The sequence below is a fragment of the Lutzomyia longipalpis genome, chromosome 2 (genome assembly GCF_024334085.1).
Source record: "Lutzomyia longipalpis isolate SR_M1_2022 chromosome 2, ASM2433408v1".
In the NCBI taxonomy this organism is placed as follows: domain Eukaryota; kingdom Metazoa; phylum Arthropoda; class Insecta; order Diptera; family Psychodidae; genus Lutzomyia; species Lutzomyia longipalpis.
Window position 1 is genome coordinate 30,398,819 of NC_074708.1, and position 22,044 is coordinate 30,420,862.

General features: G+C 31.4%; 1 protein-coding gene across 1 annotated transcript; it reads left to right on the top strand.

Annotated features, from left to right (window-relative positions):
* The first annotated feature begins 53 nt into the window (after nucleotides 1-53).
* Nucleotides 54-19,732, top strand: LOC129790284 (protein Tob1-like). The gene is made up of 5 exons (XM_055827724.1): nucleotides 54-939; nucleotides 15,629-15,908; nucleotides 15,982-16,158; nucleotides 16,223-16,572; nucleotides 17,712-19,732. Exons 2-5 carry the CDS (start codon nucleotides 15,756-15,758, stop codon nucleotides 18,298-18,300), a joined length of 1,269 nt encoding a protein of 422 aa, XP_055683699.1. The 5' UTR covers nucleotides 54-939; nucleotides 15,629-15,755; the 3' UTR covers nucleotides 18,301-19,732.
* Nucleotides 19,733-22,044: the final 2,312 nt, after the last annotated feature.

Sequence of the window (22,044 nt, forward strand, 5' to 3'; positions counted from 1 at the left end):
CGAGAAGCTTTCGTCGACGCGTTCGGGAGATTAAAAGCGGGTATCGACATGGGAGTTCTTCTCAATACTGTATCGTCAACCGACCGAATATAACGCACGCAACGCTCTTACTACTTACAAAATTAATTAAATTTTGGAGAAGTTACCCTCAACAATAGAGCCAATATTCCAGTTCAAATACAAACCCAAATTACACTCAAATCAGTTGCGTCGAGTTTTATCACAAATTTCCCTTTTACACTTCTTCAGCATCTTAATTTTCGTGCCCATTTCAACACGATTTCTTCTTTATTTTATTAATTTGTGACCAAAAGTTGTTTGATTTTTCTTTTCGGTTGAATCTTCCACATAAAACAAAAGGGACATCCATCTCAGTTTCACAGTTTTCCACAATCAACGAAATAAAAAAGAACAAACAGTGTTGAAGAAATAAATTACATTAAAAAATAAATAAATAAAAAAAGAGTAAAAGCAAAGTGTGTGTTATGAAATAATATTTAAAAAAAAATAAAAGGAATTCCAAGGAAGATTGAGAGAAAGTAATTCGATAATAAAAGTAGTGAATTTAGAGAATTTTCGACGTTTAATTTTTTTTAATTGTATTTAAATGAGAAAAGGAGTGTAAAATACGCGTAACCGAAAGTGTTTTTTGTATTTTTCTACTTTTATAATTCTGTTGTAATATTTGCGAAAAAAAACGCATATTAAAAAAAAAGAATAAAAAGTCTCTATACTAAAAATACTTTAGTAAAATAACAAAAAACTGAAAGATAAAAATAAAAAATCTTAAGAAAATTAAATAAAATCCCAGCTCTAACGACAAGATAAAAAAATTTGGCTGAAATCCTGCAGTGAAAGAAAAGTATATCGGGAGAGTGCTGTTGATTTATGTTGATAGCAGAACAAACTGATTTATCATAAGATCAATAAATACAAATTGTAAGTAATAAATCAAATTACTTGTATACCATTCATTACATTTGTGAATAGAGAGTGGAAAAGGCAATTTGAGAAGACTTCACTCATTTTGGAATTATTGTGCTAAATTTGAATGCATTGTTCAACCACATACATATACAAATCAATAGGTTTGTTCTTTTCAATTAACTCTGTACAATAGTTTTGAATTTTAATCTCACTTGCAACTCTTAATTGGTACTTCTCACCAAATTAAAAATGCAACCGATAAGTTTCGCATACTATACGTACAACTCCATACACAATATTTTAGCTAATTGATTTCCATAGGTTGATTTTGTAGTGGAGAGAATAAAAACGTAATATGTTGCCATTGCAGTGCATGATGGTGAATTTTTTTTTACATATCAGTTCAAGGGCAAATCTCGAAATATTATCTTGGGCTATCCAAGCGTGACATTTTTCTCGTCTCTTAATCAAATTAAATGTTTCTTTTTTTTTCTAGCTCCATACGAAAAAAATGTAATTATTCACAATGACATTGAATTCAATATGTGTACACAGTTTTCATTTATTTGTCTGTAAACCATGTCGTCTCATTTTTTTGTGTGTTTATCTTTACTAGCCTGGTACACCAACTACTGGCTCTCACAATATCATAAAATCTCGCAAGAGCATCCATTTCTTAACAATTGAAGCAAATAGTTTTTCAAGTACAAATTCTCGCTTTTTCTACACTGTATTGGATGCTATACAGCTTGATGCCTACAACAATATGTTTATGCGAGTTTGTACGAATTTAGTTGGATATGATATATAGAGTAGATGTGATAGTTAGAAGTACGATAGTGTGCCTATAATGTACCGGAAAAGATAATTGTTGAATGACTGATAAAATGTGCCTGTAATTTTTGTCAATGTTCCTCATAAATTTCCGTCGCATTCATGCCCAGTTGAGAGGCAATGTCGTTGATGTACCACAATACTCATGATGTTACCTCATCCTAGGCAATTTTCTCTAACACAAATTGATTTGTTTTATCAATTTGTTTTCACATGTTGTATTACCATAATTGAATTGCCATGTTTCGGTGGACAAAAATACCTTAAATTGCGCAAGAGGAAAATAATCAGGCGAGCATGAAAGATGCACTGAGAGAAAATTACAATTAGAGTCAAGGTCGTCTCCCTAATTCTATTTTTATTTCATTTATTAGAGGTCTGGATTGTTGTTTAGCAGCAAAATGCGTTGCTCTCCGTAAGAACTCTGAATTTTTGCCTTGAAAAATGATTATGTGCTAATTGGAAGCTGCGTTTTAACTATCAACATCGTCTTTTAATTTAATATTGATGGAGTAAAAAAGTATATGATGATCTTCACTAATGAAAATAAATATTCGACTTTTTTTGGGAAAACAACAAGATAAATGTTTTTTTTTTTGCAAAGGAGTTTACTTATACTTGTATAGAAACACTTCTTATACGCATAATTTTGTAGAAATTCAGAAAATAATCATATTTTGGTCATGAAGCTCCCAATTTTTCTCTGAGATTAGATGCAGAAAGGATAACAATAATTTGTTCAAAAAATGAAAACAATGACGTCAGCATTGTGTTTTTTGTATCTTTTAATAAAGGAAGAATAAGAACACGTTGTCAGAAGTATTTACGTAATAATGCTTAATGCACGAAAAAAAAATTAAAAAAATACAATAATGATATCATATTTAATTTTTTTTTGAAAGAATTTTTCGATTGTTTTTTTTTTTAATAAGAGGTTTCCCATGTAGGAACGAGTAAACTCCTTTGCAAATTTAAATACCAAAATTTGGACTTTTGGACATTTTTTGTTAATGATTTGGAGAATTTTCTTTGATTCATGTTATTTTTTTTTTCTGAAATTAATTTGTAGGACAGCTTTTTTTTTTTCTTTTTTTGGAAATATTCTGGATTGGTGAGGGATATAATGCTATTGTAATTTGTGATTATGCTGGACTCAGATGGCTTAACAGCTGCAAAGCTTTGCCATTCTTATCCTGGATTCCTTTGCATTTGTTTATTTTTGTAAAATTATATTCTATGTAAAAGGATTCCAGTTGAAATAAATATAATCTAAAAAAAAAAAAAAATGTCGTAAAAACTAAAGAGCAAATTGGCTTTCAGGGGAGGGGGAATTGAACCCAGATTATTTGAAATTTAAAAATAAAGATAATAAGTAGTTCGTATTTTATACTCTTCTCAATTCTTCCCTAAGAACTACAATAAATACTAAATTTATTGAAATGACAAAAGTTATTGTAAATAAAAATTTATAGAACTCCATTTGGACTTAGAAACATAATAATATTAAGAATTTAATAAGGTCGTTTAAAAAAATAAATTGCACTCATATTCTTCTTTGGATTGTTATACAATTTTCTCTTCAGTGATAAAATTAGTTTTTACTCGTTGTGTCGTGAACTACTTCGCGACAGTAGATGCACATTTAGATGTAATGCGAGGAAGAGGAGCATGAGTAGTGGGGGCGTACAAGTAGTATTTTCACCCCCGGGGTCAGAGGGTGCAATGAGCGTGGGGGTGACTTGAAGGTGAAACATTTCAAAAATAAAATGCAAGCAGTGCAACGGACACTGAAGCATTGCTAATCCACAAAGTATTTTGTTTTCATCTGGATCTATGAATTTAAATTAAATTTCCCTGCCACTCCCCATTGCATATGTTCATGTACGTACACAGTCTCCCCTGCGGCCAACCCAGCAAAAGAGGGGTATTTTGTCAAAAGCACGAGAGGATTGACTGTGTGAGGAATTCACCCCCAACATCGTGACATGTGACGGCGGTGCATTGAACGAATTATGATTTTCATATGGAAGAACGCTATTTGATATGGTGGTAGAGGTCAATGGAGACGCTTGAGCTATAATTAATTGATGGTGGAGACTCGCAAAATAATTTCTCAATGGAATAGCATAACATTCGCTGGGTGGATGCACGCGCTCATATTCACTTTTATTGGTGCAAAATGGTAATAATTCACTAAACATGCTCTTTTCTTCCACATCAATTGAACTTGAAGGTGTTTCGCATATTTCTCCGAGGCGCCAAACACTCAAAGTCAGCTCACACTGTTTGCACACCAAATTACTACAATTCCAATTGAAGCTGCTGCTTTTGTACGGTGGTTTTTGTCATGTATGTGTTTCAGCACAAAAATAGTTCTTCACGTTCTTGAAACCTCTTTCAAATAATATCATATGGTCTTCGCGTTACATAATGTTGTCCTATTCGACATGAATCTATGTATTTCGCGATTTGGTTTCTCCATATTTATTTTCAATGATAAACCCCAAAGCCAAAGAGGTTCTTTGGTTTCACAATTTTCCATCTTAATTTTCACAGAAGATGGTTTTCCATTTAATAAATTCATTTTTTTGATAATTTCATTTTAATGTTATAAAGTAGTGTGGGTGTGAGAAATGCTTGAGTTTCAGGGAGTTCTTTTGAGAAAGAAAAAAAAATAGAAAATAAATAGAATGAAATTGTAAATAGGAAGCACTATGAAAAGATAGAGGTCATAAACTTTAATGCTTTTTCCACAAATCGATGGGTTTGCCAAGTATTAATTTGAATGAATGAAAAATCTCGAGAGTAGAGTCAAGTCAACAACATGGTTTATGATTTAAAAATTGGAAAACGATAGGAAAAGCAGAAATAGAGTCTAAGTTGTTAAAAGCCCCTTTCAGTAGTTGTTACATACCAACTACATATAGCTGACAAAGCTCAAATTCTATGTGAAATTCATAAAATCTCATTTAATTATTTATTGCATTTAAGCCATTAAAAATATCCTTTTTAGAATAGATTGAATGTAAGTTAGTCCAGTAATATATTGTAGGTAATAACAAATATTTATGACCAGGAATAATCCGTGTATAAACAACATCAGTAGCTCTCAGATTTTCAACTAACACAACTTTATATATTTACCTTTTACAATTATTCCATATTCTCAAAGGTTTGAAATAACAATTTCATTTCAAAGTCACTTTCATAGAGGTAATTTACGTGCTATATAATTTACTATGAAAGTTCCTGCATATATCCTGTAATTTGGTGCTTTCATAATTTCTGTAAATCCCACCGATTTATTTGTTTACTTCCAAATTGGAATCAATTGAATCCAAAAATATAACATATTCCATGGTCATTTTTCTTATTTTTCCTGCCTTTTTTCGTGTTTTCCTCTTCGGTCTACTTTTAGTGTTTGCGTTAATATATTCCTTTTTTTCATATATATACATACATTCAATTGTTTACGACATTACATGACGTAATTAGGGTACGAAGATGAGGTAAAAATTCGTGTGATGTATTTTTTTCGATTTCGTAGTAAAAGGACTTTGGGCAGAGAATGTGTAAAAGAGTCCTTAATATTAAATACAGGAAAATCACGATGAAAATCAAGGACAAAGCTTTTAATGATTTATTGTCCGTTTTACGTTTTTCCTTTCTTTGTTTTCAAATTCTTTAAAATTCAAAAAGCTCCTTTTAGGCATCAAGTCCTTTGCATTCCAACTAATTTTTTTTTTAAAGTAAAATAACTATTTTTCTTCAATGAATTTTCACTCAGAAAGTAATACTGAAATGGTTTGTGTCGTCGCAGAAATGAAATAAAACGGCAGTGTTTTCTAATTTTTGCTCAAATCCTCGTAGGAGAAGTCGAAAAAAGTGGTTAGTTAAAGAGAGAGAAAAATCAGCGTATGTACACTACATATAATGTATATTTAAGGAGGCAAATATATAAGAGCTAAGATATGAGTGTCTTACACATTTCTCGACAGTTTTACTTGTGGTCGAGATATTTGTGTGTACACAAAAATAGATGATAATCAACGTCTTGTATTTTAGCGTAATATATATTTTTCTGTCGTCATAAAAATTCTAAGAGACAAAGAATTTGTGGAATATATTTTTTTTTTCTTACAACGTTTTTTTTGTGCAGAAAGTGAAGTTGATGAGAGAAAATTACAATTATTTTTCTCTTGAACTCCTTTCTCTGCACGGCATTTCGTCAAAAAAAAAAAAATATTATTACGCACTATTTTTCGCTAAGAGCCACCACCACTATATCGATAATGTGGTACGTCGATGGGTTGTCATACAATACAAAAATTTTATCTTATTTTTGCGTAATCACTATTGAGACTAAAATGTGAGAAGCAAATATCACAACCAATGCTGTACTTCTCCACACCGATTACGCGCAAATTGTTTAATGAAATATGACAAAATAATACCTTTTTTTTCAAGGCTGTTACACTTTTGCGTGACAATGCTCTCATTTTGGGATTGTCCGTGTGTATTCTCCTCCATCTCAGCATTTTATCAACAAAAATTTAAATGAAAAAAATTTCCATCGCAAGATACCGTGCAAAAATATTTAATTTGAATGTAGGCAACATATTTTTTACCTCTTCGAGACAGTGACGCATGTTTTTTCTACGTCAAAACCATTATATAGAAATTCTTTGCTCCATAATTTTGATTTAATAGTGCTAAAATTTACACGGGGCTTTCCTCATTGACGCACTTATAAATTCTCCAACTGGTTTTTTTCGCTTGCTTTTCATTGTGAAATTACAATAGATAAATCATCTCTCAGTGTAGTTTCAATTGGAGGTGCTAACATGGAGTATTTGAAGTAATTAGAAGGTAGGACAGAATTACTTGGACAATTTTTTTATTGTGCCTTTTTATGAATCGTAAAAGTCCTTCAGAATTGAAATTTCGAGTGTCACATATAACCATAAAAAATCTGTAATTAATGTTATTAAGATTAATCAAAGCTCACATAGAACTTTATGGTTGAAAAAAAAAGCTCTCCAGAGAACAAAAGTCAGCACACGTGGAGGAGATAATAAACATTCTATACTTTAAGGATAATATTTAATTTCCAAAAAAAAAGCCAAAAAATGATTTATATGCTTTGTATGAAATTCGTGTTAATCGATAGCTTTTCATATTATCATTATAACTACATGTGTAGTGGATTTGTAAAGGGATTTGTGAGAGGAGATAGGCAATTTACCTTGATTTAGTGCTTTAGCGAAAAATCGATAATGGATTTTCAGGGCGATGTCATCTTCAGCAGAAAATATGTTCATAGAGTTTCCATGTGCATGGAGGTGCTAAAAGAATTTACATTAAATCTAGATTTTCGAGGAAATATCTGCTTTTGTCCACATAACTCAATGCTATATGGCTTTCGCGCCAAATTAGCAGAAAAACTGAAGGTGCGCTCCCAAAGCAGAGTGGCAAAGTTAAATATTTATGCTGTAAGATAAAAAAAGTAAAAATATACAATTACTATTCAACTGCTATGCGGTCTTCTTGTCTCCATAACTGGGATAATGACTAATGTGACATTATGCGTCCAATTTGTCTCCAATGGAAATTTGATAGAGTTTTACGAATGGCTATTGTGGTATTTTTTTTAAGCGTAAACATATATATGATTGCTAGCACGTCGCTGGGTAACTCTATATAGAAAATTTGTAACCTTGGGTAGAATATTTCACGAGATTAGTGTAGTTGTCGTGTGTCTCTCAACTTTTTTTTTCGCCTTCCTTCTCATTCTATTTATCGTGTACAAGTTTTGCGACAGTTTAATAAATGACACAATTAAGCATTTTTCCACCCCATGGCTTTCATATATGAAATTGTTCTTTATCAGTGTGTGCTGAAATTTCGTCACTTATGTAATGCCATCGCCACACTCAATTGTGCTGCGACTTCAGGTGATGATACTGTGGTTTTTTGCTATGTACCTACATGTGAGTGAATTCAGGTGATATAGCTACCTATATACTGTACATAAGTATATAGGTATACATATAGAAATGGGAAGGCCAGCAGAGACGCCCAAAAGAAAGAGGGAAGAAGTTTATCCTCTATCTCTGAATTCTAAATTATTCATCCACAGTTTATCCTCTATCTCTGAATTCTAAATTATTCATCCACATAGCCACCGCATAGTCCTATGCCCAAAAGAGCATCAAAAAGAGCATCAAATACCAACCAATAGTGGTGGAGCAAGAGCCTTCAAATTGAAAATATTTCACTCCTATACCGCACTTGTACAATTTGCTACTGCAAAATTGCTTCTGGTAGTGCCAAAATATTTTGCTATATATACACCATGCACGACGAAAAAGAACATTTTGTGCATTTTTATTGACAACCATCGTGTCACGTAGAAATTGCTATTTCACCCAAGTGACACAATCCAATGTCACGAGTAAATTATTTTCACCGCAAAACTTTACAGAGATTTTCCAGAGTAAAATCTCGACAAGATTGAATTATTTTGTAGCACCGTCTATCTAATGTTTCGTAAGACTATAAAATACATACAAGCATGTTTGAAGAAGTTCTTTATATGTTTACTCGTTAATGTATCTATTTATGAATATAGTTCCGTTAAAAAAAGATTGTAATTGTTAATTTTTAAAAATATTCTTACGACGTCTTCAAAAAGTTGTTTTAACTCATGCTAATTTGCGATTAAGTTTGACTAAAAATGAACATAAAAGCTTCCCCTAAGCTGTTCATGAAATTTCCTCATGGTGAGATGTGTTACGTAATTTATAAGAGAAAAAATCATTAAGAACAAAATCTAAAAATTATTTAGCAACAAAGATTCTTGTGAAAATAAAGTGTTTTGCACACTTTGATACACAAAGTCGGTGTTGCAATCTGTGCAAATTCAAAAAATTAACTCTATACAAGTTCTCTCCGAGAAAATAATGTAGAACACACCCTTGAGGATTTTCTTTGGATTCTCTATGTATTGGGGAGAAATGAAAAATTGAAGAGAAGTAACATTACTTGCTCACATCTGTATAAAGGGAGAGCACAAACTACTCCTTTGAAAATAGCTGCAGTCAGCTGAGTTTTCCGACTTGGCCCAAAGACCCGATGCGCTTCCCGCTATATACAATTTCCATCTACCACCGTGAAACTTTCCACACAGCACACACATTAAACTGCAGCAGTGTTGTGTCATTTCTAGAGCACTGCCCCAGATTTTATTGATTTTTCACCCATTTGCTATTGTGAACCAGTTTGCAGTGGGAAAAACTTTATCCAACCATCCATCATGAGGCTGAGGTGCCTCTTTAAAATATTTCCGCCCTATTTTCACATTTAATTCCCCTTTTGATGCCATATTTTCTAATACCCCCCCACAATGGAAATCTCTCCTGCTTTATATACGCCATTTTTCTTCCATCTCTAATGAGAATAAACTCCTTGTGTGCGCAAGAAGGATTTTCAAGACAAGATTTATTTGACTTGAAAATTTTGGTGGAAAATGAAATATTTTTATTTGAAATTTCCCCAGAGATGCTATAGGTATAAAGAAATATTTATTGCAAAATTTCATGTTGGTAATGCTTAAAGAATTTTTGCAAAGAAGTTCTATTTTGCACAGGTTTACTAAATCCAACTCTTTCAATATAACTGAAAGCGTTATGATTGACTTTTTTAAGGGTATGTGTTATGTAAAAAGTACAACTAACAATATACATACATAATTCCTATAAAAAAATCAGAAAAAAGAATTGATTTGAGGAAGAGCGAATTAAAAGTAAAGAAATAAAATATTTGCCTAATTTTTACGTTATGCTGTGACATCTCATAAATTATAAAGAATAATAAAATCAAGATAAGAATCCTTCACTCTTTAAAATCTTGTATCTCATCAAGATGAGTAGTGTTTTGTGAGATGTAGTGGTTTAATTTACAGCTAAAAGCATTTTACTCATCATTATTAAGGCTATCTTATAAAATGTCTATCACAATGTATTATATTCGATGAACAACAATATTTCATTGTGCAATTTCACAATTTTTTGTTTGCAATTCGTACGAGAGATAACGATTGAGAAATAATTCTATAAAGTGAATCACACCACTTCTTTGAGATGATAAACATCACGGGATAAAAAAAATGTCATATTTACGATAAAAAGATTAATTTTTATATATAAAATGATTCAATTTTCAGTATCAACTATATACAGAGTAGAGTGCCCAAAAATTCGGCGAATGATTCTTATTTCATTTAAATGGAATTGATAAATCCAATAAGATTTTGAAGGAAATTAATTTCTTAATTTTAAATTTGTTTTAACAGCTTTTAAGATTTGTATGGAATTTCTTAATCATTTTGAAACCTCACTGTATAATTTCCACACAATTATATAAATTTCAAAAACATATGTGATACACCCTGAGACTTGAGAAGTTTAAGGTTGCATACATCCATGCACTTGACGTGCTAAAGTACCTAATTTTTCATAGATTTCCTGAGAGAGGAACTGAGATTAGGAAATATAAATTATATATTAAGAAAAAAAAAATCATCATTGCGGCATTTTTCAGAGGGGAAATCGCGTGATATTAATAAAAGACAACATTTGTTGAATTTCTCACAATAATTTGCCGCGATGCAAAGATATGGCGGATAAATCTTTCGCTCCCTGTGTTAGATATTTCAATAGGAGACCATGGAGACGCTACATTACATCACATATATAGGTACATATCAGCTATTGTTTCATGTTTAGTGATATGAACGTGAAAATAACATTCTATGTAAATCAATATTCATGAATATAAAGTGTGTCATTAAGTGAGTTTGCACCTCCTACAAGTTTTTATTATCACATTGAGGCCAAAAGTGATAATTGAAGAGTATCGTAGTGTTTACAGTATAAATTTAATTTTTATCTCAACTCGAATTGCTATATATTGTATAATGTGCCACCAATTGTATAATTAAGCGGTGATTTCCATTTATAAACCTCCACCATATCTTGTTATACCGCGCTGTTTTTTTAAGAGTTAGTTCGCGGTGGAGATTACAATTTGTCATATTTATTCATTTATTTTCCTTTTTAATGGTGAATGAAAGAAAATTTTCCATTATGTTGTAAAGGTAATTTATTTGGAAATAGATACTAATATACCTTTATTTTTATTTGTTTGTTTTTTTACTGTTTGTTTTTCAAAAAATAAAACTTTCCATAAAGTGCTTTTCTGTGCGATAGCATAATTGTGATTTTACATAACTTTACTGTAATAAACTACATAGTTATTATAATATGAAAGATTTAACAATAAGTTGAGAATTTTACGCAAAAGTTGATGTGACAAACGTGCGCGCGGGGAAGTAAATACGACATAGAAACAACCAGAAGATTTCCATTATTTCGTTTTTTCATTGAGATTTTTTTTTATCACTGACTTGTAGAAAAAAATCCATCAGTAAACTTCTTAGTCATGTGAGGTGACGAAAAGTGAAACTGAAGAAAATATCGCGTAAATTTGGGGATATTCATAAATAGGATATTTTTGCGCAAAAAAGGGGTTTATCGAGTTTTCAATCGTAAAAGGATCTTTTCTTCTTGCCATAGAAAATATCTTTAAAGGTTCTTTTGCGTCAAATACGATTTATTTTGATGGTATTTTCCCATCAAGTGCGGAAATTGAGACTTTTTCGAGACATCAAGAGCGAAATTTTCGAGATAAGAGGGACTTTTTGTGAGAAATACCCCATTTTAAAGGCACAAATTAAGTACATATAGGCAAAAGGCCATATACTCTCAGGGAAGTCCCTTTTTATAACTTTGTAAATCAAAAGAAATAATTGGGGAAAACAAGGAAAAAAGACATCTTCGCACCAAATTAAATTTACAGCAGATTGCCAAAATATTTTACAATTTGTGAGAGAAGTCTCAATCTCTGAAAGTGTTTCATAAATTTATTTTTAGATTAGCACAATCTGAAAATAGCTCCTCGCTAATAGTCCACTTTCGTATGGGAAATGTCTCAAATAGTTGTTGATATATTCAAGAAAAATCGATCGATTCTATTCAATGTTTTTTCCTTCATTCAATAAAATTCAATTTAGAACTCCACGGATTACGATTCTTTTCCTCCATACCGCATTACTTTGTATGTATAGGCCCCACTTCTGGTGGAAAATTCAATTAAAAAAAAACACAATTAGGGAGATGCGATTTTAAAAAGCTCCCGAGAGATTATATGATGGAGGCCTCACGAGAATTTGGAGTATATATGGAAACAATCTTATTACCTTCAGAAGTTTATATATGACGTCGAGGTTTATCGTGTTTTTTTTAAGTACCTGGATCACGCGAAATGATAATTACTTTATCATACATATACGTGATAAGAAAATAAGTCACCAGGTTTTCTCAAGCTGCGCAATATACATTGAAAACACTCTTATGTAGCACTCAAACATTCCCAAATCAACGTTGATTACACCTCACACGGGGGAATACACAGCATAATTGATAAGGGTACGTGTATGTATTTTATTTTTCAAAAAGAAAATGCGAGACACTGATTTACAAATGCTCCAGATAGGTAGTATATATGAAAAGATATACAAAATATACATTACGTCCACTTTATAGCATTCTAGCGACAAGAGAGAGCCAATTGACGTTTACATAAAATTAAATTTACCTCAATGAATGAGTCAATAGGAACCAAAATGTACTTCCTACACGCGAAAAAATTGACATCATGTACCCCCCTCGAGAAAAGACTGATTGCTTACTACACCGCCAATCGATAGCGAGAGTTCACAAAATTGTTGCCCAAGTCACAAAATGTACATACACACGTAAATACATTAATGAAAATTGAATGAGATTTGGGATTTTGGGACTAGCTCAGAATAAAATTTCCAGGAAAGGAAAATGTAGAGGGACTTCAAATCCACTCACTTCATAATACATATCACAGCATAGTGATATACACATCGTATACATGTATATACACATAGTACATGTATATATAGGTACTTTCTGACCGCAGTAATTCCTTAATAATAAGGCACGTTCTTAAAACAATTCTTTACGTCGAGTAGAATAATCTGGAGCTTTTAAAATTGAGTAAAAAATATTCTATAATAGATACTCATTGAATTAATAGGTTAATTAAATTCTTCCTCGTTATGCTATCTCGTTGCAACTTCTTTTCCTTGAAGAGAGGAAAATAAATGGTTATGTTTTCAATATGTTTTCTGTTAAACTTTTTAATAGCACCCATTTTGAAAGAAAATTTCACATCCTGTTTGTGAGGCAAAGCAACAAATTGAAAATTATTATGAGCAAAAAGTTTTATACAAAAAAAAAGGAATTTTTTGAAGTGTTGTGATTAATTTTAATTCAGAGATGCAATTTAAAAAACAAAAACTTCCAGGATAACATGCGGGAAATGGTACACCAAATTGAATTTTATGTTGGATTTTCTTCAACAAATTGCATATGGTGGAGAGACATACATTTTATTTGTGCTGTTTGTGTCTCACAAAAAAGTACACTGCGAGCAGCATACGTGACCCACTTTGCGAAACATAGATAGTTAAATAGCATGAGATGGCTTTTTGAATGGTGTCCAAGTAATGCAGGATGAATATTTGTTTGTTTCATTGATTTATTTTGTACTTGCTAATTCTAATGTGTATACCCATGACTCTCCGAGAGCATCAGCATTAACTTCCAAATCGTCGTATTGTACAGGGAGGTTCATAAGTTTTTTTTAACTTGAAAAAAAAAAAGTTTGAATAAAATACAATTTAGTGGCTTTGAGTCACTTAATGAGGGATTACCCTCAATAAACAATTTAGTCTTGTCGTGGATTAAAGTTTGACCTTTTATGTGAATTAAGGATGCAATTTCCAGAGTGTTTTATAGCATTAAAATTTTGTACTGAAAGCTCGTTGGCTTTTCTATGCAACTACTGATACATAAATAAAATTAAATGAGGTTGCCAAAAATCTAATTGCATAAAATTCTTACGTATTTGCAGAGAAATTAAGCAAGTATTTTCACATGTATATATAGTAGATAGTTGACATATTAGTTAGTGGGGTAAACAGGAAATGATTATATATATTTCTGTGGAGATTTAATTAAGTCAGTCACACAAATCGATGACGATAAGACTTCGCAGCATTTTATCGTTTAATTTTAAACTCCATCCAATTCATGTGGTGCCTATAATTGAGCAATAAAATTTAGTTTAAAGAGTTTAAACAAGAGAAAAGTGAGGGCAATTTGCGATTAATAGTGCGAGTGCTATTTAGTTCTTTTGTTGGCTATTTTTGAAATTCAAGAATTAAAATTTTTATAGATTTGCTTTACAATGATAAAATGCAAATTAAACTAAGGCTTTTAGTGGCAATAAATACGATAAATACTCTCAAAAGCTCTACCTTGAAATTAATATTGTTTACGAAATATATACCAAATTATAGTTTTGATTTTATTATTAAAGATTTAATAAAAAATAACTTTAATAAAAAAAATCAATTTAGCACAATTTCCATGTCAAAAGTTCATTTCCACTCATAAAGACCATAAAGATTTCAATATAGGTACATGACACATGGATATTTTATTAAACGTTTTAGCTGTGTTTCTTTCAGACACAGCTTTTGTGTACCGAGCAAAATCGAAAGTCGTCAGATCGGGCTCAAACTTGGGATGAGCACGAATTAGGGTCCCCACATTCCAAAAAACGTATGCGCCAAAAAAAAAATTTTTCCGGCCGGCCGTCCGTCCGTCCGTCCGGCCGGATCATAAACTTAAATTGCAAGAGAACCGTAATAGATAGAGACTTGCGGTAAACGGAAAAGTTTAAATATCGACCTGAAGAAATCCGATTATGAGGTCAAATCCACCCCCCCACCCCCCCGTCCGCCATTTTGAATAACCTCAAAATTTTGTTTTCGCTATATCTCAGCCGCTATTATAGCTAGAGGGCTGAAATTTTGATATGTTGTAGGGGCCATCAAGACCTTTCCAACGATGCCTTATTTTTGAAAATCGGTTAAGCCGTTTAGTCAATATGGCCGCCACAATTTTTCATCGAAAATCGACCATAACTCGAAAACGGCTTGACCGATTTTGATCAACCCGGGCTCAAATGAAAGCTCTCAACAAACCCTACAACTCCCTAGAACATCCGAAGTTTCAAAAGTGACCGCTAGGGGGCCAAAAATCAAAAACAAAATTTTCGATGAGTTTTCGATGAATATCTCGAAAACGACGACATAAATTTTTTTCATTTTTTGATATGTTGTAGCTGACCATATTATCTAGCTTCATGCCAAAAATGAAGAAAATCTATGGATCCGTTCTCGAGATATAGCCTTCCAAAGTTGGCATGTCATATCTCGGGTTCTACAAGTCCGATCTTGATCAACTCAAGCGCAAATGAAAGGTTTCGAGAAACCCTACAAATGTCTAGAACATTGCAACTTCGAGAAATGACCGCAAGAGGCGCTAAAGTCAAAAACAAAGTTTTCGAAAATTTCGAACTCGAATTTTTCGAAAATGGCGACATAAATTTTTTTCATTTTTCGATATGTTATAGCTGATTTCAAGACCTTTCAAACAAAGAAAAATTTACGAAAATCTATGGATCCGTTCTCGAGATATGGCCTTCCAAATATTTCTTAGGGTATGACTTTTCAACTTTTCCCGACTTTGCGCGTATTTAAATTAATTCGCGTTCTAGTTTGTTCTCATAAAATTGGTACACTGAAAGAAACACAGCTCCCGTAAGCTTGGTCAGCTTACCAGTACATTTTTGCATTTATTTCCAGACCAAAAATCCAGACAAGGTGATCGTATACGATTGCTGTGGCGGAAATAATTGTAAAATTGGCAGAACATCTGCTTGTGATTGAATTACCCACCCACCCGCGTTTTGCAAATTGCTGACAGCAAAAGATGCATATAGAAATTCAAGTTGCACTCAATTTTGTCATATCCTACCTGTACAACAAATTACCACGTCGCCGTGTGAATTTATTTGGCGAAGAGCTTGAAAAGGCGCTCAAGGACAAATTTCAAGGCCACTGGTACCCGGAAAAACCCTTCAAGGTGAACTTCATTGGAAGAATGATTTTTTTTAAAGTCCTTTTTGCTAAGAATATGAGTTTTTTTCTTGGTATAGGGTTCTGCATTTCGTTGCTTGAAAACAGGAGACCCTACTGATGCTGTTCTCGATAGAGCAGCCAGAGAAAGTGGTATTCCCATCAATGATATCCTCGAGAATCTTCCATCAGAATTGGCTGTCTGGGTCGATCCTGGAGAGGTGTCCTATCGCATTGGTGAAAAAGGAGCCATCAAAGTAAGATTCTTTTATCCAATGCGTTTAGGCAAATTTTTTATGTTTTCCTTTCCTTTTGTGGCAGATTCTTTTCTCAGAAACCAGTGAACATCACGAGGATTCCTCTTCAGCTGATCGTGAAGTTACGAAAACATTCAATCCAGAGGCACAATGCTTCCGGCCTATAGATGCGGTCAACTCGAGCTTCGGCACACTCAGTATAAGTCCAAAGACATCACCCAATGGATCACCCCTTACATCCACTGGGAGCCCAACATTCAAGAATGGTGCTCTGACAACAAGTCCAGCACTCGGAAACGGTGCTCCGTCATTCCTGCCACGTACCCAGGCACCACTCACCTTCACTACGGCCACATTCGCTCAGACCAAGTTTGGCAGCACCAAATTGAAGACAAGCTCTAAAAGGGCTAACAGGTAAGAAATTTATTATTTTTTTTAAAATTTGCGATGTTTTCTTTTGGCTTAAATAAATGTCGGTTATTTAAGTTATAAGTTAAAGTAATGTATAATAAATTAATCTAGGACCTTGTACAACCTATAAATAATTACAGATCAATTTAAAAAATTAGAGAGAAATAGAAAAAAAAAGATTAAAAAAACAATTTTAATTTGAATAGGAAAATTATTTTATTTCAATGGTCTAAAAAGTCTAAAAATAAAAATCCATTTTAAGCATTTAATCTCCGTTGAATTTCAGGATGTGGAACTTTTCCCACCTTATTTTTTACGAGTAAAAAATGAATGGAATGAGCGGAAATAGAGACTCTCTCTTTGTGAGATTCCAAGAAGATATTGAATGTCTGGGGGCAATTTTGATCATTTTCATCAATTCTACCTCGTGGGAAATATAATGTTAGGGGGGTAAAAAAATAGTATAGAGCTCTGGGTAATTGAATATCTATCAACTGAACGAGATGATATTAATTGTGTGTATCATCTTTGTTTTTTTCTCACCAACACAAAATGGGAGAAGAGCAAGATTAATTAATTACAGAAATGGGTCTATTTTAGCAATTCACAGAATTCACTGCAGATTTCGCAATAAATGCCAATTAATCCGAGTAATTCTATCTAATCCTAAAAGAGTCTCAAAATGGCATTTAAAAGTTCTATATTTGTTTAACTCAGAGGAGTTGGAAAGTGATGTTCACCCCCTGAATGTTTCCAATTGAATTGTTCGTTTTTTTTTACGCAACCTTTTCTATGAATACTATAAATAGAAGGATTGGCAGGGTTTATTTCGAAATGCTTATCTCTGGGGATGCTAATAGCTAACAGATAATCCTCTGAGCTATCTCAAATTATTTGTTAATTCCTTGGCTAATTCTATTCTTTCATTGTGTATCTTATGGTTAAAAGTCAGATAAATGATTGACCGAAAGAGAATTTTTATCTTTTTCTAAAAATTATGCTTTTCCAAACAAAAAAAAATCTTAGAATTAGTCTTAAGGGGTTCTATATACCTATTATATAGTAAGCATATGTATTGGAATTTTATTTTTCGTTATGTATTATATTCAATAAAATTTTTATGATTTTTTTTCTACCCTTAGGCAATTCCCATGTAGGATGTCCCCTACAGAATTCTCAAACTACATTAAGCAACGTGCCATGCAACAGCAGCAGCTGCATCATTCGCATAGCCACAATGGCACCAACGGGAATCACTTAGGCCCCATTGGACCAGCTTCCCCATCGCGCTCTATTTCTCCGAATCCACTCACCCTGGGGATCGGTAGTGATCCGTACTTCTTCCAGAATCTTAACATGAGCATGTATCCCCAATTTGGAGGTCCACGCAGTGGATTCGGGGACTCTGGGCACTTTGGGGCTCACCCACCGGATATGTACTCATCGCCAATGGGCAAATTCAATTCATACCAGGAGCCACATAACTTCTATGGCAATGGTGGTCTGACAAATGGTCAGCAGGGGGTTGTAGGTGGTACTGGTGGGCTCACGGGTAGTCCATCGGCTGGTGGCACTTCGGATACTGCAACACCATCCAATGCAGCTGCCACATCCACCCAGAGCGCCGAGGGCACATCTCCCGGTACCAGCGATAGCGCAAAGCTCCTCGACGGTCTCAACTCCTTCTACAGCAATGCAGGTCCGTATCAGCATCTCTTAGTCGCAAACTAGACAATGTATAGACACACAAAATCGGTTGCCACATAATTTATTTTTCTACACTATGTTTTGTACTTTTTTATTGAAAAGAAATACATGAATATAAAATATATTGTGTACATAATGGAGCGTGCGGCAATCTATTTGGGGGATTGCTCGATTGGATAACTAACTCACTGAAACACTTGTTATCGACTGGGGGATGATGGTTATAATCATTTTTTTCTACATAGTGACTCGAATTGATTAGATGCGAAAAAAAAACAAAGTTATCGTAAAAGAAAAACATAACACAGGGTAAATAAAGTGAGAATTGAGCAGAAATAAATCGATGGTTTCTTTTTTCGTGGTGCTCCGCTTATGGAGTAACTTTGGAGAAAGAATGATAGAAAAATTCACGTGTCATATAGATTTTTGTCTGTTGATTTTTAGTTTCCTTTTTTTCACCATCTTCTTTAATTGCAACAGAAAGAAAACGTTGATTCTGTGTAGTAAAGAAAAAAATCTTTCAAATTGAAAAAAAAAAAAAATGATGAAAATGAAGAGAGTTTAGAAAAGAATCACCCACCAAATGTATCACTAACTACATGCAATTACAAATGCAAGAGAAATTGATAAATAAAAAAAATGTAAATAATTTTATTTACATTTTTAAATAAAAAGTTTAAAATAATTTTTTACATACAATATTGGTGTAAAAGATTTTTTATGCATAAAGAAAACCAAAAAAAATGTGAAAAGAATGATAAATGGAAAATGTTGAAACACGTAAATGAAAATTTTGCCGTCTCCTTAAACTACAAAAAAAGAAGTGCGAAAAAAGATTGCTGAAAAAGTTTTTAGAAAACACTGTTGAGTCTTACAAACTACACACTTTGGTGACGAAGAAGATACTAAAAAGGAAATAAAAAAATAGGAATAGGAAACACTGTAAAGATGGATTTTACCTTTACGGCAAACTTTAAGATAGTTTATACTTTATTTTTTCACTTGCTTCGTATTGAATACGATTATACAGATTTAAAGGAAATAAGAATGAAGAAAAAAATACATAGGACTATATTCTTTTAGAGAAGACATTACATATTAAATAAAGCATAGACTAGGATATATTTTAGCAGAGCATGTAAGACCTGTTTATAAAAAAAATATATTGTAGACATTTCATAAAAATTAACAAAAATATTCATAAATAAATTTCATTGATAGTCATGAAGAGAAATGCTACAAAAATATACCTATATATAATAAAAAACCTACTATAAGTATATAATTTTTCTACGATTTGTTACCACTTTTTTTTGAAGAAAATTATTCTTTTTTCATTTACATAATTTTTTTTATTTTTCTAGAATGTAAATTAATTTTTTTTGTATAATGTAGTGATTGTTTTCCAAACTCAATGTCGTCCATTTAACACTGAAGATATTTTTACATTATTATTGTTATTATTTAAAAAAAAACAAATATATGAGAGAAATTAGAAAGATTTTTTTTATTGAAATGATTAAAATAACAAATAAAATCACGAGAAGTATTCAATACTATCTAGTCGGCTTATTCATAGTGAAAAAGAAGAAGAAAAAACAACTATAATTAGTTACTAAAGAAAATGAAAAGGAAAAGAGATAAAAAACTAAATTTGCATATCAGTAAAAAACAATAAAAATAGTAATACATACAATGAGAAGTGACAGAAAAAAATGTATAAAAAGTCGGTTTTTAAAGTACATAGTTGAAAAATTTAATTTATTCCTAGCTTTATGATAAATACAATGTGAAAGAAAAAAGCGGGAAAAGTTAGTTAAAAATATAAAAAAAGAGAAGAAAATCAAATGATATTGACGAACACAAAAAATATAAATTGTATAAAAGGTGCTAAATACGTGGTGAGAAAGTGTGTCTAGAAAAAAAGAGACGTTACTTTCTTCAGAGATAAAAAAAGATTTCCAAATTAGCTAATATTTTTTTAATCTACTATTTCAGTTTTTTTCCAAATATGTAATATGCTTTACATAAAAGCTTAATTTTCATTCACTTATAATGTACTATAGGGGAAAATCATTGATCAAAAAGACAAAATAAAAATTTTGGTAATTTTGTTCCTTTTTTTAAATTTCTATCTCTGTATTATGCATTAAAAGAAGATTAAAACAATAGAAAGAATCGAGATGAAATCCTATTGTAGTGTCATTACTAATATTGAAGTACATACTAGAAGAAACATAATGTACCTTTTGTGGTAGAAGATTTTTATTAAGCAGTACCTGCCGTAAAACATTGAAAATGGAAGTGCAACACTTCATGAAATAATAAAAAAATGGATAGGTGTAAAGAAAAAAAAACTCTTCATAAGATTGTAATTTTCTTATTTTCTTCCTTTATATTTGACGCTAAAATAGTATCCAAAGAAAAAATTTTAAATACTTAAAAATAATTTTATGAAAAATTCAGTCAGTTAATTTTTTTTAATTTTTAATGATAATCTAATTATTATTGTTTAAAAATATTATTTCAAGTTTTGAAATTAAACAAAATAATTTGAAGAAAATTTCATAAATGAAATGTAATTCAATAAAACCGAAATTTAATTAAATTTCATGGAAATCTCTCAAATTGCAATTTTATTTTAATGTTTTTTTTTAATTGAAGCTATGAAATAGCTTTTAATATCAAAAAATGTGAAATATAAAAATAATCAGAAGACACAAAAATAAATTGAATTATGTAATGTTATTTTATGAGATTTTCTCTAAACAGAATCTGGAAGAATACCTATCTAATAATTTTTTAAGGAAAAATGTGAAGAAATAAGAAAATAAATGTCGATTTAACCCACAATTTCGCGTAAAATGCATATAAAATGAAAAAAAAAGAACTACTATATAAAATATAAAATTTAGAATATAGTATAAATTTAAAAATTATTTAAGAAAAGAAAACTGATAAATAGTTTTTTCCTCCTATATGAAAAATTTCTCCTTTGAGTATAAGTGTGCGAAATTCTATATATAATTCTTATACTTGCTAGAGAAAAAAAAACTTTAAGTGAAGAAAATGTGAATACAAAAATACATTATAAAATTTATAAGAAAAAAAACACGATAAATTTAGATTGTAAAATAATTTGTTACTTTTTTATAAATCATTTTATATTGATAAATGAGAAAACCCTTTAAAAAAAACTCACGAATGATTGTTATATACACCAATTTCAGAAGAAAAATATATTCTTGTTTTATTTGTATTTTTATTTATTTTTCTTTTATTTTCTCCCCCTTTTCGTTCCATTTCGCTGTTCTTATTCATTTTTTTAAACATTCTCTACGAGGTGACTATGGAAAAATGAGATAGGAATATACGTATTTTAGATAGAGTCTTCAAAATATAATTAAAAAACATAATCTGGTGAGTGTAGTAAAAACTTAAAGTAAAAAAAAACAGTAAAAGTACATCTCTACAGTAAAATTTCAAAATGAGAAAATATAAATTTTAATAAGTGTAGATTAAAGAAAAAAGACAAAACTAAATGTGCAACACCATCTTAGACATGGAATACTAAATAAAAGATATTAGTAAATAGTCTAAAAAACCATAAATTGAAAAAATATTTAAGTTAAAATTCGAATTTCCATATGATCTAAATCGGTTTTCAGAATTTTCTGTCTATTTCCTACATTTTTCTCTTTTATTTATTTATTTTGAAATTTTCTGTGTTTTTTTTAATACAATTGACGATGAAAAAAAATCATATTT

Excerpts from the sequence above, each read along its gene's own strand:
- LOC129790284 (XM_055827724.1), top strand. The coding sequence starts at position 15,756 with ATGCATATAGAAATTCAAGTTGCACTCAATTTTGTCATATCCTACCTG. Across the intron at positions 15,909-15,981 it reads ACCCGGAAAAACCCTTCAAG|GGTTCTGCATTTCGTTGCTT; the intron begins GTGAACTTCATT and ends TTCTTGGTATAG. Across the intron at positions 16,159-16,222 it reads GTGAAAAAGGAGCCATCAAA|ATTCTTTTCTCAGAAACCAG; the intron begins GTAAGATTCTTT and ends CTTTTGTGGCAG.